This window comes from Pieris napi, chromosome 14 (assembly GCF_905475465.1).
Source record: "Pieris napi chromosome 14, ilPieNapi1.2, whole genome shotgun sequence".
NCBI lineage: Eukaryota > Metazoa > Arthropoda > Insecta > Lepidoptera > Pieridae > Pieris > Pieris napi.
Window position 1 is genome coordinate 1837053 of NC_062247.1, and position 25640 is coordinate 1862692.

Genomic DNA, 25640 nt, shown 5'->3' on the forward strand with positions numbered 1-25640 from the left:
CCTTCCCTTGTGAAGGCGGTTTTTACCCTAATCTTATTTTGACTTGTACATATAGGTATACATATATATAGGTATAACAAAGCGGTAAGATTTATTGGGTATATCAAAACAAATATGGCAAACTTTGTATCAAAGGTTTAGGTATCCAAAATCTCGAAAAAGAACTAGAAAGCTTTGCACTTTGTTTAAAAATATGAATCAATCAGATATAAAACATATAAATCTCAGATCACAAATCAGTCTCTTTCATGTTCGATTGGCCGTGTTTAGAATGATTCAGACAAGAAAAATTAAATCAAAAACACCTTTCTACGTGATTACCCTGTCGCGCCTTTCGTGTTCGATGTCCAGTGATAAGAAGGGGAGTGTTTGTTATTACAGTGTTAATACGTATCTGCGCGATTGTACACGTCAACTGAGGCTTTTGAAGACTTGAAAGTTTTTGTTTATAGGTTTTTACATCATGCTCATTATGTTTTATTTAGAAATATGTATGTGCTAAATTATTATTTAAAAAAATAGCCTATATTCGAGTACTTCAATAAATATTATATTAAGTGCATATGTATATATATCATTGTATTTAAACACACGAACTCCAACGGAGTCAACTTCAATATCTTCGCTACTATTTTCCAATATTTCCTTGTTACTTACACCTAACTACTAACTTTTTACAGGATTTCATATCGCATTAAAAATTAAAAATTGAAATGATTTTTAATTCCGCTAATAGAATCCCAGAGAATGAGAACAGTATTGACATAGTGGCTTCAGCGTGCGACTCTCATAACTGAGGTCGTTGGTTCGATACCCGGCGATGCACCAATGGACTTTTTGTTGACATATAACATTCGCTCGATCAGTAAAGGAGAACATCGTGAAAACACCGGATTACCTAGGCCAGGAGGCTGATCCTCTATTAGCCTATTATTATTATTATGACAATATGATAATAAATTTGACATTTGCATGCGTATTTATATATGGCTGATTGTGCGGATTTTATAAATTAATAAATCTGAATGTACCGCTTTCGTTGCAAATAAACGATTTCTTATTTTTATTATTAGACTGACAAATGGACACGAAACAGATACAGAAATCTGAGGCCTAGACCTAAACAAATTGTAGCGCCACTGGTTATTAATAGAATCTCAGACCTTCTGATCTGCAGTCGAACATGGTAGCTACTAGATAAGTTCGTCCTATATTGGCAGGAGAGGATTGAAATACAAGACTTGCTCTAAATCCTTCAAAGTTTAAACAAACAATATTGAGTTTTATGCATCACTGAAATAAATAAATAAATTGAGAACGCAGTCATGTGGAACGAATGGGAGATCGTCCAACAGTCGGATAGCAGGTATAATGCTTATATACCCCATATAAAACCTGCTACATGCCCCCGTTGCACATATAACCATTTATTAGGCTTATCTGTGACGTTGTATTTGAACCTAGGCACTATTGATTTTGTTAGTATGAAGTGCTTAACAGTGGTAAGTGAAAAAATAGAACAAGTGCTGTTATTAGACACTTTCTTACGTTAAATATTCTTAATAGTTAATTAGGGTAGACTTATTGGGCTAGATCGCATTGTTCAATGATTTCTTAGTGAAGACAGATGTATTAAAAAAAACCTTTCAACATTTATAATTGATATCTCAAAGCACCCAAATATTGACATTATTAACAATATTCTTAACTTACATAGTATTAATAATAATACATAAGATAAATAGACAATTAAAATAGATTTAAAAAGTTTGGTCCCGTGGCAATGTACCTTTAATGCTGGTAGCATTAAGTAAATAAGTCAAAATCATTTATTTATATAGGTAACACAATGTACACTTATGAACGTCAAAAAGAAATACATATTAAAGAAGAGAAGAACCGGCAATAAACTCTTCGCCACTCTTTTTAATTGCCAAGTTTTGGTTTTACCCAATGTTTGTAAAGGAGCTGCAACCATTACACCACGCTATATCCAAAGTGATTAAAATCTAAGTTGGAAGAAAGACTCTTATATTTAAGCCGTTAACTTTTTCCGTCTGCACTCATTTATTTTATTTTTACATAATATATGTAAATAGAAAATACGTTTAATATCGTTAAAAACACAAATTATATTCTACGAACTAATAAATTTAAACTTCTATAACCATGTTAAAACTAAACGTAATCAAAGTGATTTCGCAGAGATTGAATGTGTTAACCCATTTATGGTCTAATTGCTTCGTTTTGAACTTGTTAACGAGGTCATTTCAAGTCTATATAATAACTCTACGGTAAATAATATAAATTTTGTTGCCGTTTTCGTTATCGCGATATTCTATCAGCAATATAAAGCTACATTATCAGGGAGAAATATATAAGATACTTTTAAGTGGAGCATCATTGTTGCAAAAAAACGGGTAAACATATAGTTTGTTTAAATTATCGATATATTTTATTTATTTTGCAAATACAGGGGTAGACTCAGAATATGATTTTGTCCCATTCGGTGTCGAGACCCTTGGTCCGTGGGGTCCTAGCGCTTTAAGGCTTTTTAAAGAAATATCAAAAAGGTTAGTCGACATCACAGGAGACCGAAGATCTGGCAGCTACCTCGGACAAAGAATTAGAATGAATAGCTAGTCAAAGGGGGAACGCTGCCAGTATCTTCGGAACCTTGCCTAAAGGGACTCCTTTTAATAATATATTTTAGTTTTTATATGTTAAGGTTAGTTATTTATTTCAGAAATCCTTCTTGACCTAATGTTAAGTGATACCAATGGACACTCTCCATGCCAGAGTGATCGCGAGTGCGTTGCCAGCTTATTGCCGCTCTTTTCTTGTAATTGACCTGTAATTGTTATTCAGACTTATCTGTAAAAAAAAATGTACGGTATTTCTTACAATTTTCATATAAAATTGACAACCAAATGTAATACGTAATAGTTCTTTCGTGAGTTTTCGCTTAAAAATTGGACAGATTGGTGTTACTATATTTTCAACTGTAATCGAAGAATTACTTGCATATATACTATATTACGTATATTGATTATCGTAGTTTTGTGACGTAAAATATATAGATGACTTCATACCCATGAAAACAAATTTCCAGTGAGCAATAAAAATAATGTTTCCTCATTTACAGGATATTGTGTGTAAAGAGACAACACTTTGGTTTCCGGTCACGTAGCGTTCCTGTGGGCAGACGTGACTATCTAAGACATTTGCTCTAGCAAACTAAAACAATGTTCTTGAACGTTTTATCTATTATAACTTTAACAAGGAGAAGGGGGGGGGGGGCTTTACTTTTAGTAGACAATGATAAGTCAAAGACTAAATCATTTATTCATATGGGTAACATAATGTATACTTATACTAAGACGAGTGTATAGTTAGAAACCAGTGATCGACTTCAGTTTTGGCCTCAGATTTTGGTCCTGATATGTATTTTCTATATAGAATCAGCCTTTGACTGTCTTTAGTTTTAAGACGTAATTTTCTCACAATATTATCGTAATTTTTACGTAGAAAAGTGATTGATTTGAGAGCTGAGATTCAAAAGCATGACATTACGACACGAAATCTTAACTTAAGTTAAGATTAATATAAGTCTTTACTTGGTTAAGTATTTCTTATGTTAAATATATTTTTTAATAAATAAGGTTAGTTTTAAATTACTTATTAGTCTACAGTAAGGCTAGATCGTAATGTTAAATGATTTCTTGGTGCAGAGTACAGAGTACAACATAAAAATAAATCGGTAAAGTCAACGAGCAGTGTTAGTCTAGTGGCTTCAGCGTGCGACTCTCATCCCTGAGGTAGTAGGTTCCATCCCCAGCTGGTTGCGCACCAATGGACTTTCTGTCTATGTGCGCATTTCATTCGCTCCAATGCAACGGTGCGAGCACATTACGAGGTCTTACACCCAAAAAGTCAACGGCGTGTGTCAGTCACAGGAAGATCACCTAATTGCCTATTAGATTGACAAATCAGAAATCTGAGGACCTAAAAAGGTTGTAGATTACTGATTTATTTATTTTAAATTCGAAATTAAAGGGAAAATCTTACAATAAGATTGTAGAAGAGAAGGAGAAAACTTAAACAATTAATTTGAAAGAATAAGTTTAGACGGCCACGATTCTATATGAAGATACCTACAACTTTCCGACAGCAATAATAAAAAATACCGACGCATACAAAAACATATTTATTATTCCCAACACGCGTTCTCTTTGCAAAAAGTTGTAAGCGGATTTAGAAGCATTAGCAGTCTACTTGAAAAATATGAACGCGTTGTCTGAATTTTGAACACGATTTATTTCAGTGTGTTTATGAAACTTTCAATCTATATGCGTGTTGTTCCCACGAGAATGTAAGTGCGTGCTCCTATTTCACCATGCCTTCCTGGTGATAAGTCTTTGCTTTTTTTTAATTTACGTTATTATTATTAATTACTTAATATGTCATGTGGAACATAGTGTAATGGATGCAGCTCCTTACAAACGTTGTGAAAAAAAATGGCGATTAAAAAGAGTGGCGGAGAGTTTATTGCCAGTTCTTCTCTTCCATTCTACGCCCTTGATTTGAGAACTGGCAGTTAATGTAAAATTAGAAGCATTAATATGTATTTCTTTACTGACGAGTCATATGATATAATGATTTCTTACTTTACTTTATAAATAAAAATGAATATGTGGAATGAATTCGAGTATTTATTTGTTTCTCTGAGGAGGGTTTTTAAGGAGAGAAAAATTGAAAAAAATGCATGGAAAAACCTAAAAATTAGTTTTCTTTTACGTGGGCTAGGTTATTAATCACATATTATGGACAAAAAAGTTCGCGGGGACAGCTTGTGTTTAATATTATAAGAACTATTTTTCCCCTAAGTTTCCCAATAAAGATTTTAATCCATCAAATTACAAATTAAAATAAACACACCGAGCCATATACTTTAAAAGGCATACAACTCATAAAACATTAATCAGTCTGATTGGATAGTTTAATTAAAATACTCTGCCTCTTTTTATCACAGCGTAAACACAATTTGACAGAAAGAGACGAAAGTACTTCGTTAAAATTATTAAATTGCATTGATTTAGTGATTAGGATATGCAAGTCTAACATAGACCTTATAATTCTTGCATGTAAGCAGTTTCGGACATAATTTCAATGACGCAATAAAATCAATCTCTCTGGCAGTCTGTGACAGATGCAGCAAATCTTTCGCAGTCTCAATACCTATCAACCCCCTAACGTTACGAAGCCATAATTTTTTTATAACACGTGACCAAAGTACGCAATTTGTCGGTGTTGTATTTCGATAAATTACTAGTGTATAAATCCGAACGCCTTTACCAAAAATATAGCAATGTTTGCATCTAATATTTATTTTATAATTAAATTATACATAAGCATAATTATTTATATACACATCGTTGTAGGAATACAGAAATACAGTACAATTAAAATAAATTAAATGGAGGGCAACTAGCGGCCATTTGAGCGATCTCTTCCAGGCAACAACTGTGAGAAAAAATAGATAAGGAAGCAAGAAGTGCAAAACTACATAAGACATACATTAACTTAGACAACTAATTGAACAACGCAATTAAAACACTTAAACAGTATACGGTTATAACTAACTGAATTATTTTGTCGAACAAGGTCGAAGTTATCCGAACTTCAGTATTGTAACCCCACCGCTTCATCATCGCTCTTTGATGTTTTCTGAGCCAGCTGAGGACAGCAAAATTTTAGTGTACTTTTAATTATGTTTGTTCATTAATAATTAATATTACACCTGACATAGATAAATTGTTAAGTATTAAGAATGTTAGGGTTTAATTACACTGTACGCTAATTTAATTCAAAACGTGTTTATGCATAATGTAGCTCAACCTTTGATTTATTACCGTAAGGTTTTGGTTTTTTATTCTAAGCCAATGGTATGATAAAATAAAAATAAAAAGCTTTTTTATTTCTTACAGCCGATAAAACAGGAAGGTAGATTAGATTAAGTTAGTTTACTTACATACAATTATTAGTTTTGTTAGTAATTAAGTTTGGATCCTAAATTTACTTATGTTACTTTTTCCTTAACCAACTATTAAACTATTCTTCATTCTGTATGAACACCTCTGCAGATGAAGGCCTCCTCCAAAGATAGTCCTCTCCAGATTGGGCTACTTGAATCTAGTTGGGGGCAGCTGTTTTTTTTGATGTCCCAACTAGCTACACGTCTACCTCTCTTTCTTTTTCCCTGTGGAAATGCCCAAGTGGTCATCGTTTTCGTCCATCTCTTGTCACGTAGACGCGCCATATGTCCGGTCTACCTTCATTTAACGCATTGGTATAGCAAGTATTAAAATATCAATCTTTAAAAAGCACAAGGTAAAAAAAATCTGCAACTGTTTCGCGATAATTTATTTTCTCAAACTCAAACTCAAAATATCTTTATTCAAGTAGGTAACCAAGTACACTTTTGAATCGTCAAGTTAAATTAATCGTAAATTTACATTTACTACCAGTTCGCAAGTCAAGGGCGTAGAGCGGGTAAGAAGAACTGGCAAGAAACTTTCCGCCACTCTTTTTAATCGCCAAGTATTGTCATACTTATTATGTTTCTGATCAGCCTTCTGTTCCGGACATACCAATGGGGTCTGAGGCATGCTTGTTTCCTCAAGTTTATTCCCGTACGAGTGTTAAATACGCACATAAACAAAAAAGTCCGGGGCCGAACGAACCTTCGACTTCAAGAATGAAAGTTGCTTCTAGGCCAACACTTATTAAATCTGTCGTGTGATAAACAAGCTTTCCTTTGGCGGATATTGAAGAAATTTGTTTCCGGTTCTTGTGGGGAGGAAATCTTTTTATTTAATGTATTTTTTAGCATGTTATAAGCGGGAAGATTTTGCTCTTACGTATTAAATTAAATTGCAAGCCTAAGTACTGTACACAAGTCATTACAATTATTATTACTGTACCAACCATATATGTTTTCAAAAAATAAATATACTATTATTCAGTCAACAATAGTAATAATATACATATGTTTTCCATATATTAGTGTTTCAGTTTATCCTACTTTGATTTTACACTACATTCTTGCGTGCAATACTGGAATGTCGAGAATGATTGGAATTTCATACATCTATGAACATTTGAGCATTAATATTCATTGTAATCTGTTTTCATATATCTATTAATATAAATAATCGTAATTTAATTATTTAAGCAGAAAATCATAGTCCAAATGGTTATTATTATGTCCGAAATATTACATTAGTTGGTTAGCAATATTGGGAGCGCTGCCGAGAAACCCCGATTAGCCAGCAGATCAGAAATGAATAGACCATACACTCCGAATCCCAATCATATTCCTAAGTAAACGCTTGATTGGAAGCGTGGCCGTCCCAGGCAAACCTGGTGTGGTACAGTTCCAGATGAGGCAAAGAGAGCCGGAAAAACTTGGAGCAAGGTGAAATAGGAGGCTTAACACATAACGCGATGGAAACTCACTTTGTACGTTCTCTGCTCCATTGAAGGTTTATAGGACATTCAGTCATGTAAGTCAAGGTTAGCTTTAAGGTATTTATTTATTTCGTAATTCTACAGCTAAGATAAATTATATATAATAAGTTACACTGAAAATATAGCCAGAGATGGAATACATAATACATGTAATGTTTTCAAGGGGAAGGTCATTAGGTTTTTATAGTCAAGGTGATTTTAGAGCGTGACCGAATATTTAGAACATAAGTTTAACAATTACTTATAAATGAATTAACTTCTTATTATGACATTTGCATGCCTATTTATATGTGGCTGATTGTGCGGATTTTTCTTGTTGTTCGATTTTTTTATTTTGTACCACTATCTTGACAAATAAAGGATTTACATAAATTAAACATTAATGATAGATTAAGTTAAACACATCACCGCAACAAAACCATACACAGTTTCACCATGTAGGCACATGCAGTACATTGACCTATGTAAGAACACTCCAGCCTTCCCGCTATTACAACCAGCAGCCATTATGCTTCCGCGCACGCCCTACCAGCGATAAAGCGCGCTTGCGCATCGTGGCGTAACAGTCGACACAACCAAACATTATAGACGCACTGCAATTGCGAAAGAGCCCCATTAATATCTTGAACATTCTACGATTTTCCTGTATAGCAACACCACAGGCTACAGGCATAAAATTATGTATAAAGAAATTGGCAATAATATTAGAGGAAATAATAGTAATACATGTCACTATTATATTTATAAAGGTACTATAAACTAGAATTATTTAAATAATGATTTACGATATAAGTCACGTGTTAAATACATTTGTTTCGGGGATTAGCTGTCAGAACTTTTATAATATGTATTTTGTTTCGACTTCCGGTAACACAATAAATCCTTGAGTTATGTATACATTAGTCACTGTCTATGAAACTGCTTTTTCTCATCGACGACAAAAACAACAACCATGGAGTACAGAGGAGTGGTTCAGTCTAATACCTGCAGCTGAGTTTTATTATCGGCAAGGCAGAATACAAAATACAATCCGTATAACCACGACGTCCGTCGATCCACAACTGAGCGTTTATTGAGGCAGTTTTTGCCGCGCAACACCGTGGAACCAGCTGGCCACTGAAGTATTTCCGAACCAATACGATTTAGGGTCCTTCAAGAAAAGAACGTACCAATTCTTGAAAGGCCGACAACGCACTTGCGAGCCTTCTGGCAATGTGACTGTTCATGGTATCACTAAACATCAGATGAGCCTCCTGCCCGTTTGCCTCCTATTACATAAAAAAACTGATAATATAGATAATGTATGTATAATATAGACAATTTTACTTTGGCATACATTCATCTCTGCCTAAGCTATAGGGTCCGTCATTTGAGGCTACGAAGGAATAATATAGGCTTTACAAGACCGACCGGAAGTTTCATTTCCTTTTTTGTATATGAACCATAACTCTACATTTCCATATGAAAAACCTTATGATATCATCATATATTTATTTCGTAATCCTACAGCAAACATAAATTTTATATAACATAAAATATATCCAAATATGGAATACGTAATATATACAAAAATGTTCAAACATTACAAACGTCAGTCAGTATTTAATTCATTTAAATAGGAAATATCTTATTAATTAATATCATAGTATAATATAAAAATAAAAAGATCTAAGGAAACGACTAAAGGACTGGCGGTGTTAGAGATGCTTTTGAGACCTAGTTAGACACTTTTTTCATTCACTCACTGACCCACTCACTCACTCACACATTTGCACCCACACACTCATGCACTCAGGCGTGTTGATAACAGTTGACAAGGAAATAAAATAAAAGATGTAATTAAATTATATATAAATATATTTTAAGGAATTATATTTAAGTTTGTTATGGAAGAGCTGGGAACCCTGACACAGGTATTTCTTACTTAAAAGGGTTCCCAAATCTTACACATTGCATATGTACTTTAAATGAATAAACAGATATTTTTATAATATTAACTAGCGACTCTACCCCAAATTTCTCAATTTTTTTATAGGCGTAGGTAATCAAGTCTTTTTTAGGTTTGTGTTTGACGTTATTTATAAACGGAAATGCAAAATCTATTCAAACGCACTGTTCATCAGGGTTGCGAGTTGCGAGAACCAACGCTAAAGAAACTTTTAATAGGAATACCGACAATTTTATTTCATGTAAAAATGAAGTGAAATCCACCTGAATGTACTAACTAGTTATATGAACTTTTCAATGACTCGTTGTAAAAGCTTTTTATTTTAATTTAAACAAAACTCTGAAAGCAATATAACTTTGAACTGGTAACCCTTTGGAAGTAATTGCAGCGTGAACTCACTTTTAATTAGCGTGACTTATTCAAAGAGTTCATAATGTTCCGGTTGTTAGCCGGTATTATTGTAAGTCTTATTGGAAATATTTGTTTATTATCGCCGGCCTTGCGGATATAATTCTAAGGATTTGAAATCATTTCCCAGGAATATTTGTTTCCTGTTGGTATAATTATGTAATATAATAATCAGATTAGCTTTTACATTTTTGTTTATTTATTTGTTTTTTGTTTAGATTTTACTTTATTTTAGTTAAGTATAGGTTGTGTTATACATTATTGTGAGTTTGAGTTTTTGTTAATTATTTATGCACTTCTTGTACTTTACCCTTTGTAGGTGTTTCATTTTTTATTGTTCCATATTTGGGTTGCCTAGAAGAAATCGCTTGTTAGTGATAAGGCCGCCCGTTGCCTATTAACTTATGTAACCTGCGTAAATAAATTAATAAATAATTAATTAATCCAGTTTTATTACAATATTTACAATTGTTAACAATAAAATTAATCAGTGGTGCTACATTCTGTTTAGGTCTGGACCTCAAATTTCTGAATCTGATTATTTGTCAATCTATTAGACAAGTAGGTGATCAGCCTGACACACGCCGTCGATTTTTTGGGTCTAAGGAAAGCCAGTTTCCTCACGATATTTTCCTTCACTGTTCGAGCGAATGTTAAATGCGCACATAGAAAGATAGTCCATTGGTGCACAGCCGAGGATCGAACCTTCGGATGCGAGTCGCACATAGGAGCCACTAGAACAACACTGCTCTATTGCAATAAATATGCAATTACTATATAATTGTTTAGATTTGTCATCATGTATTTTTTTATTTACACAATAAATCTTAAGAACAGCATAACTACTCCAAGCATACCTTATTGTTTATTATTAATTATTGTTATATAAAATAGTATTCGCATATTTCTTACAGATGTATATTGACATGTAAATTTAAATTAAATTTGTTTATAATTATTTTAAAAATGGTTATAAGATGATGATTTTTATTAAATAGATATTTGTTTAAATGCAATCATTGATCTAAGTATTTAAATACTTAAATTTGTATATTATATTTGCACCTTTACAGTGTATATTATCAAATATAAATATATAAGAGAAAATAGAACATAAAAACTTAAGAATAAAACAAAGGACAGTCTACAAAATATTTCTTACTTAAACAGATTAAGATAACAATCTTTTTAAATTCTCATTATTCATATTGGTTTACTTTTCAGTTACTGTCATCAGCACAAGCCTCAAGTTCATCAAGTTCGTCTTCAGAAACGTTAGACGGTCGTATACCTTTTCATATATAATTAATTACAAAAAGTTTTTAATAGTTGCTTAATTAATAAATTTTAGAATTAGTTTAATTTAGCCTTCGACTTATTTTAATTTATTGTGTGTAAAGAAAATAAATTTGTCGGAAAATATATTTTATTATTATTGGACACTTTAGGTACTACTTTAATAATGAGTTCCTACAATAATGCAATCTCAAATATTTATATTAAAATTCAAAAACTGTTGTAAACATTACGATGAATTTGATATGATATCAACATAACAATAATCACTATTAAAAATTTTCTTCACCTAACATAGTAATAATAAAAATTATTTAAAATAAAATTAAAACAAATTTAAAAAGTTTGGTCCCTGTGGCAGTGTACCTTTACGAGTAATGCAGCATTTTATCTGTGTATTGCGAACCTTATTCGTTGAGCGAGGAAATCACCAGCTCTGGGGTCACTGGTACTGTCTATCAGGCACCAACTAAAATTTCTAAATAGCGCCTGTGTCCTTGAACGTAATATGTTATACCAAGCGATATTTTATGTAATGTAAGAAAATAGTAGAAAATTGGGAAAGTGCTTTTTGCAAATCTTTGCAAAAATTTCACAATTATCAGTTTAGTTTTAAATAAACATTTACATTTTTAGATTTAACTTCAATATTGGATAGACTTTCAAGTGCTGAATCAGAGTTAAGCGATGAAGAAAATAAAAGTCATGGTAAATAAAATCTAGTATACCTACTGCTAATCTGTACCACTGTAGAAAAATGCCCAATCACATCTGCCATAGCTATTTATAATCCCTTCTACTCCCACTTCGGGTGGATGTTCGACGTCATTTCGTAAACAACACAATAAATAAGCACTTTTAGATGTATTATAAATTTAATTAAATCTAACATAGCAAAGTCGTTTATAAAATATCTAACGCTTACTTTCGCCCATGTTCTCTAAAATCAGCAATTAAACTAAACTAATGTTCAATTATTTTAGCTACTAATTTCACATTCTAATTAGGCATATATTTATTATATTGAGCATTTTGAAGTGAAACTTCTTCAGGCTCATAAGGGTAAATTTTTACGGAAACGTCACGAAGATGTGCAGCGTTTTTGTCGAAGAAAAGGGAAATGCGTTTGAGACCGATTGAGAGAGAGTGAGAAAGGGCGAACGTAGCATGAAGCAAATAAAGTTTTAGATTTGTATAAATATGAACAAGACTTAAAAATAGTTTGTCAAAGAAGTTCCACTTCTGACATGTGTACTTTGTAGTCACGCACTTTTCTTTGTATAATTTTGACCGTATAAATTATAAAAGCCCAGCTTCTTAATCATCAGTTAGGCTATTTAGTATTTAACCATTATTATTTGTATGCAAGGCGAAAGTTTCTGTCATCTTTGTCTAGTATCGTTGGCGTTGTGTTCGAGTTTACATTTGTTTTTAAATTACAGTTTCAGATATAATTTTTAAAATGTGTATATACATTAATTATTTTGCTTTACTGTTTCAGAAATGAAGTACTATTACAGTTGGTTATGTAAGTTACATTTTATATAATTCTAGCGATCCGACAGACATCCTGCACACACGTCTTACATACAAAAAAAAATATCTAATAATGTAAATCATTCTTGACTCCACTTGAACACAGAAAAAAAACATCAAAATCTGTCCACCCGTTTAGGAGTTCAATTACGAACACATGTACAGAAGTTTTGTATATAGGTATATATCGGCTGTATATTTTGATGTATAGACAAATGACCTATACCAGCTGCAGCGCCATCTGGCGGGCTGATTTGCGAATCTAAACCATCCAAGGCGCAACCCAAACGCATACAAAAAAATTCATTCAAATCGGTCGAGCCGTTTAAGAGGATTTCAGTGACATACACGCGTACAGTACAATTATATATATAAAGGTACGCAAACTGTAACGATTATGGGCGACTGCACAATTTAATGTATTATTATTATATGTATTGTAGCATAAGGAAAAGCAGAAGTTTTTATGTTTATTCGTTCAAACAAATCGTTTTTCTTTATATTTTTAGTAAAGCTTAAAATATTAATTTAATCTCACTCGCTTGTTTTTTTCAGTTAAACAAGACAAGAAGCGTTTAGCTGACTTATTTCGTAAGTATATGGGTTATCTGATAATTTATATGACTCAAAATACTATCCGTATAATATAGAAACTCAAGAATTTTTAGAAGACTATTGTAATAATCTCGTAACAACAATAAATAACAACGCCATATTTTGGTGGTTTTAAGCAACAGATCCTAACACTGCATTGATTACGCAATAACAATTTAAATTTTATCCTATAGATAAAGAAATCAGCAAGGAAGGTAAGCATTTTGATTACTATGATTAAAGTGTATTAAAACCAATAACTACCTACTAAACACAAAAAACGCCATTCGAGAGATATGACCGATGTAGTCCTTAAGACCTTTAATAGGCCAAAAGCTCCTTCAATGGAGACCGCAGTAGAACAAAAGACTGACGAAATGGGCCGACGACACCACGGAGAATGAAAGTTATAAATGGATAAAAAGGGGCAATGCGATTCGTGTTGAAGGAGAATGAGACTTTAAAAATGGACTTGAATAGCCATTTAAAGGCCAATTTACATTATCTTAGTGTTTAGGAGAGTGCTTTAGGATAGTACTTTAGTTGAAACATGTAAACGCTACTTGCTTTAGTAAACGCTAAGCTAAAGAACTTGCCTTTCAAGTTGTACTAAAGCACTCTCCTAAAGACTAAGATAATGTAAATCAGCCTTAAGATCATGATGAACTTTTTTCAGAGAAAGATCAAGTCAAATTCTTTGAAAATGTACTACAATATGTGAAGCAAGTTGGCAGTGAGTATAAGCTTTAAAGAATATATATAATTGTTTTTGCTGATGGGCCCATAAAATACAACAAAAAGCTTGCACTTAGATCTCACATTGGTACGAGTAGGTACTGCAAGCATGACAAAAACATAACTAAAAATGTTAAAAAGTTGTTCACACACTTGTTCTAGTACTTACATAAAATAGCCTTTCTACTCCTATTTATTTCGTTTAATTAGGAGTAGAGCAGTGTTGACCGAGTATCTCATGGTGTGACTTACATCTTTTAGATCTTAGGTTGATCTCTGACTGTGCGCCAATGGACGGACGTACGGTGAAGGAAAAAATCGTGAGGAAACCTTACACCAAAAAAATGGCGTGTGTCAGGCACAGGATCACCTATTTGTGTATTGAGAAAAATAAATGAGTCTCAGGATCTGAGGCTTCACCTAAACCGTTGTAGCATATTTTTTTTTTAATTTTTCAGAAACATAATAGAAATATGGACAAGAAAAATACCAAGCTGTACTCGTATGTTCGAGTATATACAATTATTTGTGTAATTTTTTTATTCAATTTAATTAAAGCCTCACTAATTGTGATTCACGTGATTTATCCATGTGTTTCATTAATCATAATAAATTACAATTGTCCTCACTGTTGTTCTAAAAGTAGTAGAAGTAGTTTTTGTCTTGTTTTAAATGTAATCTTCTTATTTTTTATATCTAAAAGTCTTTTGATTATTTGGTTAAAGCTTTTATAAGCTTCAATTACGAACGAAAACTAGACATCCACAGATAGTGAGGCATCGAGTTTCCGGGATAATGGATCACCGACGCTTATTGCAGTTGAAGCGAAGCGACCTACATTCTAAGTACAAAATCCATCTTCCAGTGGAATAAATCACAAATACTAATGAATTAGAGAGGTTCTATCATTGTTTTTCTGACAAAATTACGTCGTCGGTCTGTAATGAAAGGTGTTCTTTAATCTACACTTCATACACTTCTATGTAGTGTGTGATATAATGACAGGAGTGAAATATGGCGGGAAATGTATTTTTTATTAGCATTTTGCTATTATATTATATATTTAGAATTTATTATAAATGTATATTTTGTTTTTGTTTTATTTTATTGTATAAATAGGTAAAATTGTTAAGTGTGTTTATGTATGAATGTGTTGTGTGTGTAATATAATTGTTTGATATTGTTTAATGAGTGAGTAGCTGTAGGAATACTGATGATCAAATAAATAAGTTACAGACACACAGAATCTTTTTTGTTTTAATAATAATATTAGACGAAGACTTATTTGTATGTAATTAAAATAAAGTTAATAATAATTATTTTTATATATTATACTTGAGTTCAGTAGAAATATACGTATGACGTATGGTCTAAGGTCTGGCTGGAGGTACATAATAACAGAACAACGTTTTATTTCATTGATATACTATATGTTTTGTTTTTTATAGGTGTTTCTATATTTGATTAATTATATGTGTTTTAAAAAGTATTTTACTTATGACTATATTTGTAATTATGGTTACAACCTAACAAACTCTAATTCAACACGCCTTTAGTCCGTTTAAACGCAGGAGGCATGTAAACCGAAAACCTCCGAAAAAGTTCATATTTAAGGAATGGTTTTGTATAACAATTATTCACTTTATTTTAATTACATACAAATAAGTCTTCGTCTATTATTATTAAAACAAAAAAGAATCTGTGTGTCTGTAACTTATTAATTAATTAATTTATTTGCTCATCAGTATTCCTACAGCTAATTATTAAACAATATCCAAACAATTACATTACACACACAACACATTCATACATAAACACAGTTAACAATTTTTACCTACTTATACAACAAAATATATATTTATAATAAATTCTAAATTCTAAGTTCTAAGATGCATTGATCATTATAATACATAAATTATTCAAAAATAATTGTAGGCGATAAAATACAAACTAATCCCTATAATATTTTTAACTCCACATAGATTACGCCCAACAAGGATCTGTAGTGAAACGCTATAGACTATAGATATTGAACAGTAAGTTACATAAAAACTACTAATTGTAGTCAGTGCGAAAGGAGGTCGCTGCAGTGTTTAATCTTTTTTGTTATTGATAACACTGTTAGGTGGGGGCGCCATAGCCTAGCAGTCTTATTAAGTGGCAGCTAGGTGAGGGGTACCGGGTTCGATTCCCGGTTCGAGGGCAAGTTTTAATTTAATTTAAATTTGTTCTCGGCCTTTGGGAGGGTTGTGCGGTACCGGGCGAGTGCCTAAACCGTACATGGAGGATATGATCGAATTTCTAAGGCAACAAGCACGAATGATAAAAATCTCATACTTGTCGCTGGCTAATGCACAAACCGTGCCAGAGCCATAAAAAAGAAACACTGTTATGTCATCATAGTTCGACAATAATCTTTTTAATTTAAAAAAAAATATTGTGAATAAATGAAATGACGCGTAGGAATTCTGCAAAGACTTTTCGTATAATTCAAAATCCACACTTTATTTTTGTAAAACTTTAAACTCCCAAGATACGTTGCGCAAATGCGGCAAAGTTTTCTGGATCAAAAAAACCGAATTGCTTGGGGATACATCGAGATTCACGGAATCATATAATTCTGAATTGACTTTGGCATTCCGATATGAAATGCGTCCTTTGAGAGTTCACTCTAGGTCTTACCAGATGCGATCACGTAAGGTGATATAATCTACGTAAGCTGTCAAGGTCATTTCTTACGTTTTATTACGTCTTTTTTATGAATGTCTTGTAATAGGAGAAGACATACAAATCGTAGTAATAGAAGAGAAGTTATTGAAATAATATTATGCCAAGTTATGGTATTCAATTATATTTTATATTAATAATTAGTGTTATTATTTGTCAACAGCTTTTAATGTGTCACGGTGACGCGGTATAATTCATCTGCGGATGTGTATTTAAATTTCTATCCGTACCATTATAGACTAATAATTATTTTAAAATAAAACTTTATCGCGAGGAAACCGACTTGTCTTAGACAAAAAAAATCGACGGCGTGTATCAGACACAGGAGGCTGATCACCTACTTGCCTATTAGATTGACAAATGTTCATGAAACAGATTTAGAAATAGGAGGCTAAGAATTAAAAAGGTTGTTGTATACATATGTGTAATTCGTAGACATTCTAATTGATTGATACGAGGCAGAAAGTGTCGTGGTAAAAGTTCGTGTGTGAGAGTGTGTGTCTAATGACAGTCATTGTAGCTTATAAACGAATACAATAGTAATGATGCCATTTTGAAACTATTATTTTAGTGATTCTTTATCAACTAAATAAATAATCAGTAATGTTTTAGTTTTACTAAGTTGTTGATATGCATTCAAATTCAGTTTCATGAAACGTAAACAATTGTTTCAGAAAGGTGAGAACACCTGCAACATACTTGTATAAAATGCACATATTGTTACGTATTTTCAAGGCATGTCGGATGCAATATCATTTTAATATCTCCTTTGACATCGCATACAATATCAGGAGTAAGTTAATACAGTTATTGTGTTAAATTGTAAGATTTGTATACTGTTTAAATTTATCATGGCATAAGGGAAATTTCAATGATTGTTTATTTGATTTATTTTAATAAATGTGTAGTTAAATAATGTAAGTTTTTTACCCTTTAAAGTACAAAAAGATTAAAATAAACCAAATTTATTCATAGTAATAACTAAATTATAATAAATTTTACCAATGAAAGCCGAGGAAACCTTACCTACACTAATATTGGGGTATGCGTTGCCACGAAACACATACTTGTATCAAGAAATCAAACCCACAAATTCGTAATTACCATGAACGATGATTGTGCGTGTAGAGATTATATTATATACAGCATAATATACTTTACGTTATTTATATATAATAATTTATCAAATTTAATTACATTTTAATTTAAGCGACTCTAAACTGTGATATCGTGGGTTTCCAGCTGTGTACTCTATAAAAACGTCTCTCTCTCTCTTACACATTTATAAACAAATTCATAAATCTTAAGTCTACCCATCAGTAAATTGGTTTTTCAATGTGAAAAGTAGAACATAAAATAAGTTCTTATTAACTGAAATTCAAGCACACTCAGCTCAACTGTACTGCGTTGTTAATAATTAAACATTATATTCGCTGAAACATAAGCTTTCGGAATTAAAATTTCATCCCGTGTCGCTGAGAGCTTACACGCTCTTATATAATCCTATTAAGCGTATTATAAATGCAGACTTAGTCGACCTTGGGTACATCTTATTGAGGTAAAAAGTAATTTCAAATAAGTATAACTTATGCAGAACATTAATTTATTTCATTTATTTATTTGCTCAACGGTATTCCTACAGCTACTTACTAAACAATATTCAAACAATTACACTGTACACTGTAAACGGAATACACATTTAAACATACACAAAGCACAGTTTCACCTATACAAATACAAAAAAATACAAAGAAATTACCTATGTATTTATAATAAATTCTAAGTTCTAAGATTCATTGTTTATTAAGCAACGGAAAGTTGGGTACCTGAGTGTACCCAGCGCTATGTCCACTACAACCTATTTTAGTTATTTAGATAGGTCTAGGAGAAACCGCACGGTAGAAGGAAAAAGTCATGGATGTTTAAGGAGTGGACAAGTTCAGCAACTGCGGAGGGATTGCTTTATCTGACACGGGACACGCTTCACGAGACTGAACCTCCAGTAATGGAACAGCAACAAAATAATAAAAAGTAATTTAAACCAACGATAATATCGTAAAATAGGTAACAGTGTTTTACGCAAAATGATTCATGAGAAAGGCGTGTATATCTACGTATTGTAAACGTTTTGAACTTTTAAACTATGCCAAGAATTTCAGAAATAATGGTAAAAACAACATAATATATTTCCAAATAAAAACAAACATATTTCAACTCGTCTTTAAGCTTCAAAACTTCGCTTTTCTAAACAGAAAGTTCAGGTTAATGCCGTCTCAACAAATGTCTGAAAAAATTGTACAATATCTATAATATTAGATAGTACAAGAGTGTGAGTTTAACATATTTTACCCATTCCAAAAAAGTGTACAACGCCGCTAAAGAAGTTTTCACCTCAAAAAAAAACATAAATAACTATAACAATCGTAAACTTTTTTACATAATACAAAGTTGGAGTTGGATTTTACATAATGTAATCAACCTCACCTTATTCCTGTATCATTAAGTACTCAAATTCAAAAATGGAATATATAAAAAAGGTTCCAATATTTACGAAAGGAAAAAATCTATAAAAATGATTAAATACGTAATACCTAATTCGGCTTTGCTGTGTGATGGTGTGAAAGTGAAGTGTGTATGTAGGTTGTGCTCATGATGCAGGTGATATCAACGGACTATATTTATCGTATTATACTAATTATATTTGGAAATATATTGTATACCGGTACATAACAAGCGATAATTCTACTTGAAACGTTATCAAGATTTAGCACTGTGGTGGATAGACGATAAAACGGCTAATAAAACTCCATACATCCCTCTTTCCTCGAGAACGAAATCAAATTATATTCAACGACTCGTAGACACGAAACGATTGTGCTATCGGAAAATTCAGCCATTTCACACTTGATTCCTTGTGAATGATATTTGGGACCATTATTTGTTTCATGAAACAAAAGGATGGAATAATTCGAAGTATTTTTCCAAAGATTTTGTTCTGAGAAGGTTCTTGCATATGTATGTGTCACCGTAAAATTGTAAACACCGTTAGATTGTAATATATCTCGCGAGATTGTAAACTGTCGAAAGATTGTGAACCTCAACGAACTGCTTACAATTTAAGGTATTATTATTCGGTAGTTATATGAAATTGTTGGGAAATAAAATTAATCTGTAATTGACCAAAGAAGTTTGAATGATAACTAAGTTAGTGTAGTACAATCTACCGAATAATAATACGTTAAATTGTAAGCAGTACGCTGAGGTTCACAATCTTTCGACAGTTTATAATCTCGCGAGACAGATTACAATCTAACGGTTTTTACAATTTTACGTTAACGTATGCATTGATAAACTAATAGCGATTTGGGGAAGTAAAATTTTCGGAGCCTACGGTTTTCATTGATACATTTTGATTGGTCGTTGAAAAGTAGATTTAACGACTTTACAGGCCAAACCCAAATAGTTTTGTCCTTTTGCAATTAGTGAATTAGTGTAAGTTTACGTTAGTCTTAATTGCTTAACTTAAGTGAAAAATAGTACACAAGAACAGAGTTTTTTCTCCTTAATAGAGACTGTAAGTAGTATTGGAACCTTTCTAATGTTAAATATCCTTATTGGTAAATTAGGTAAGTTTTAAATTACTTATTAGTCTTAAGTTAGTATAGATCGTAAAGTTCCATGATATGTACTTAATCTTAATAAAATTATCAAAGTAAAGACATAAATTTAAAAAAAAAATTGGTCTTGGATGGAGGATTAGGACTACATACATTACGCTGTTAGGAATTCAATCATTTACAATAATTATTAAAAAGGACTTTACGTGGATATACAAAATAAATTTTAGGTCACCATTGATTTAAGTAAAAATCACATTGTTACATAATTTATGTTAATTTTTTATTCTTTTGAATCTTACGCTTGAACTTTAATGGAAACAGAACCGCTTTTTATTGAAATTAAACGTTGACCCACGTATAATAAAGCCACAACAATGTATATTTTCAAATGCGTCAGATATTTTATATATTAAATATTTTCAATGTTGCGCCATCTATTGTCAGACAACATCAGCTTAAGATTTATTAGCGATGTAAGTGCACTTAGCGCTGTATCGCATTACCACAGCTTGCATTTCTAATTACTTAAAATTTAATTTTCAGTTCAATAATATTCTTAATAAAATTATCAAAGTTAGCAATTATATTATAAAATTAAAACGAGGTTTCGCGTCGCTAATTTGGTGTTGTACCATTATTTCTTATGATACAACGAATAAGAGTCACCCATGTTAGTGGGTGTGTTGTCGGCTTTAGATAATTACAATTAACATATAAAATTATACAATTAAAATGCTCATTTGAAATTCTACCCTATACTCGACGTCCGTCGTTCCGCAACTGAGCGTTTTTAAGGCACGTATTACTGAACTAATTGGACAAGAATCCCCTAAGAAAAGAGCGTAATAATTCTTTAAAACATATTTCCGAGCTATCAAGCAGTGAACATCGTTCGATACGTCAACGTTCTGTATTCCGATGCTGGCTGTGGCTTTAAGAAGAGTGTCTTCGAAAGGAGGAGTAGCGTATAGCCATATGTTCTATATAAAAATGCTTAGTTATACATAGCAGATTACTGTCTAGAAAAAGGTATATTAAAAAGATTTACTTTCCTTAAATAGGATTGAAGTTTATGTTACGTAGGTAACATGTCCTGAGTTGTGCTACACAAGATTAATCTAGACTTCCAAGATTACATTTGAATTTACTTACGTATGGTTAGACATGCACACATGTTTCCCCACGATATTACATTCTCCGTACATAGCTTCGTAACAAAGAAATGTAACGTACAAAATGCATAAAATATAACACGCCAACGCCATGAAGGAGAAGAAGAGAGGAACAGTTATTTTTATGAAAGCCTATTTAACAGCAGATTCTATCGCCCAGTAGCGTCGTAACATACAAAACACACTAAATATAACATTTAAGTTAGCCATGAAGGTATGTGACAAGAGAGGAACAGCTATTTTTATAATGGAAACCTATTTAGCAGCAGCCTCTATCGCCCGGTAGCTCCTCGGCTAGTAGCAGAGCCCTGGGGCCGACTGCAGTAGACTGGAGCAGACTGCTACCGAGCGACTATAGTCTTCCAAATTGGAAGTACATTTGGGTGAACAGCATTAAATGTGTTGTAGCATTTTCATAGTGTATTCAAATGGCATGTATCAGTTTCCAGTTTTTCCAGTGTTGTTGTTGAATGCAAAGGAAAGAGTGTACCAATTCTTAAAAAGCCGGCAATGCACTCCCGAGCCCTCTGGCATTGAGAATGTCCTTGGGTGGCGGTATCACTTAACATCAGCTGAGCCTCCTGCTAGTTTGCCCCGTTCTATAAAAAAAATTGGTTTCTGCGTCATGAGTCAGGTAGCAAATTTATATTCTTCTCTTATTTCTTATGGATAATTTTCTGATTTACAATTACAAATACATATTTCACACATACCACATATTCCGATTTCTTATTAATTATTAGTTAAAATACAACTGTTTTCTAAATTGTCGAGTCTGCGTCATGTCTTAATGCAAACCGATGTTACAATTCATTAATGTTAAATTTATAGTTCTTTGAAAATTAAAAGTCTCTAAAAATATGAATTTGAATGTCATATTATTAGGCCAAATAAATATTTGTGTTTCTTCTTTCTTTTAATATCTTGTTACATAACCATTGCACTCCCTTTGTCCTACATAAGCACTACCTGCACCCCTCTGACGCAACACCATTGTAAAAGGAAGTGGACAACAGACATCGACAGTCCCATTCAGGCCGAGCTACGCTCGCCAAAACAGCCCGAGCTGAGCTCTAAAGGTCCTAAAGGCCAACAGCGAGATTCCATTAAAAAAAAATAAACGACAGTTTTTTGATCGGAACCGGAGCGAACCTTTCAAATCCTCAAATTAATAATGTCTAAAATATAGATTATTGATCATACATGAGGTGCATTGGGCCGATTAAATTGTCATATTTAATTAAGTTCAATAATTGTAATAGTTTGATTAACGATTTAATTATATATTTTTTTTGGATTCACCGCTGGTCACACCCTCACTTAATTAGCTATTAAACACTTATGATGATGAGTAGGCCTCAGATTCATGGTCCATACTTAATAGTCTAACGCTCTCGACTTTGAGTGTAACCTTAAGACATGTACTATGTAAACATTTGCCGAAACAATTAACAACGAAAATCACGATTGTGTAAGATTCTATAAATAGTTCACAGGTGATGAACAGACGAAAGTAATAACCGTAACTCTGTTTATAATCACCGGTTAGAATAAACAATTATTATGATTGTTTACATTCATAAATCGCCTGACTTGTTGCTCCACAAAAGATTTGTGGTTTCGATAATTTTGGACTTTAATATCTGGTTTCCCATCCCATTTCGGTGGGACCGCCACCGAACTAAATTCGTGAAACCAAATACATTGTTACATATTTTTTTTAAACATGTACTTATGTAAAGTTTTTTGAAGATATAAAGACCTTACCTTAATACCTTTGACGACTCATTGGTCTAGTGGTTAGTACCCCTGACTGCGAAACCATGGGTCCCGGGTTCGATCCCCGCCTGAGACGAACATCGATGTGATGAGCATTTGGTGTTGTGCTTAGGTCTTGGGTGTTTAAATATGTATTTATATGTCTATCTATCTATAATATGTATGTATATCCGTTGCCTAGTACCCATAACACAAGCTTCACCAGTTTAGAATGGGACTAGGTCAATTGGTGTGAATTGACTTAAAAAAAAAAAAACAAGAACAAGCACTGGTCCTGACACTGACAAAGCACTGATTACATTTAGCATACATCTTTTGTTTCTAAAAGTGAAACGTACATAATATAGATTATAGAAGATACTTTGTTGAGGATAAAGTTTAAAGTGGTTCGAGTTCGAAAAGGTCATAAGTTGAGCATCCCGTCCCAAGCTGATATTGCATCGGTACCGTAAAGGTTCTTGTAGAAAAAGAAAATTGAACTTCATAGGGTAAAAATAAAATCTTATTTTTACAAACATAAAATGATTCAGGGTTCACTATTTAAATGATAGAGTGATTTTAGTTGGATTTTCTTTATTAACAAATACGCAAATAAAAGATTGATTTTTTTATACTTCCTTGCCATAATACACATAATTATACATATAGAAAAAATAAATAAAATTAAGTATGTTACACAAGTTATAAGGCAACGGGCGGCCTTATCGCTAACAAGCGATTTCTTCCAGGCAACCCTAAAATGGAACATTAGAATAAAAAACACCTACAGTGGGTAAAGACAAGAGGTGCATAATTAATTAACAAAAAGATACTAAAAATAAAATGCGACTATAACTAAAATTAAACAAAAGAAAATCTAAAGAAAAGGTTAATACCTATAATAAGTAGTAGGTAATAAATAGTAAGTAGTAAGATGCGTTTATTAACGCATATTACGCAAATAAAAAAACGGCCAATACACAATTATTTAGCTATGTAAATTTATAAAAAAAAAAAACATTTTAATTTTGTGTATAATAAGCAGTTTATTTAAGTTAATAATTTAATTAAAATTGCTCAACGAGTAACTTATATAAACAATGAAAATAAAATTTGTCTTATGTATCACCAGTTGGTGATATGTCATCACATGTCTTTAATATTTTTATAATGATAACGTAATGTGTAATGTAACCCTCGAGTACCGTATGTTTAGGTGTGCGCGTTTTATTCAGGAGTGTGTAGGAAATTAAATATAATCAGTAGCTTATATTTATTGCGCGCGGAAGAACAACCGGCGCTACAAATTGTACGCTACACTGTCGTAATACAAAATGTATACATAAATCCCTACATATGTATAATGTAATCATTGCGGACGAAACGTATGTAGAATAGCGTTCTTTATGTTTATAACATTATCAATAATTAAAAATATTTAAAAGAAAAGAAATTCTGTGATTCAAAAATGTTTAACAGTTAAAATATTTCGAATTTAGAACACACAAGAAGTAATTAGTATGTTATTGTAATGTACTGGAAATCATGTCATCACATATTTGAAAACTTAAAAAAAAATCTATAATTTAGAAATGTATGACAGTACACATATTTCGAAATACTTATTTCTTCTTGAATAAAGAAATATATGAGTAAATAATTAAATGGTGCTACCTAATTGGATGTAATAAATGTGTAATTGTCACTTACTGGATATCATGTCATTGCCCCCAAATGTCTGCTTACCTGTAAAAAACAATTAAATTAGAAATTTTAGCCATTATATTTTCGTCATAAACAGTTGTTACTAATTATTAAGTAATTAACAAGTGTGTAGTGGTTTTATAAAAGAGCCACGTTGTGTATACCTTTTTTCGCTTTTTCTACTTGCTTTTGCTTCTGAATTCTGATATACAATTGGTCAATCTATGTTAAGTATATTGTATATATCTTACCATTTATATAATATGTTGTATTTTTGACAAAATACATTGAATTGTATATGTAATAATAAATTGGAAACCAATTAAAATCATTGGTTAAAAAAATATTAAATGAACATTACCGAATATAACTATTGAATCTTGTCTACATTTCAGTATTGCACAAATAGAACTGGGCCCTTAGACATAAGTACATCAATTAAAAAAATACAATATAAAGTTTATAAACTGATGTTGAATGAATGAAATCAAACAAAAAAGTTTATAAATATTAGAATCGTCACTCGAAAAACTTCATATAAAAACGAACAGTCGCGAATTTTCTTTTACATTATTACACTGCGCGATTATTGTGTAATAAGTTCTGTGTCAT

At 32.0% G+C, this 25640-nt stretch overlaps 2 protein-coding genes across 2 annotated transcripts in view; one reads left to right on the forward strand and one right to left on the reverse strand.

The window, feature by feature from the left end:
- LOC125056254 (calcium/calmodulin-dependent 3',5'-cyclic nucleotide phosphodiesterase 1) overlaps nt 1-25640 on the reverse strand; it is a 150441-nt gene that overhangs the window by 56716 nt on the left and 68085 nt on the right. The gene's annotated exons all lie outside the window — the stretch shown is intronic.
- On the forward strand, nt 9882-14633 carry LOC125056252. Its single transcript, XM_047659282.1, has 8 exons — nt 9882-9938; nt 11111-11168; nt 11819-11890; nt 12684-12710; nt 13274-13309; nt 13507-13527; nt 13989-14045; nt 14506-14633. The coding sequence occupies exons 1-8, from the start codon at nt 9912-9914 to the stop codon at nt 14511-14513; spliced, it is 306 nt and encodes a 101-aa protein (XP_047515238.1). The 5' UTR covers nt 9882-9911; the 3' UTR covers nt 14514-14633.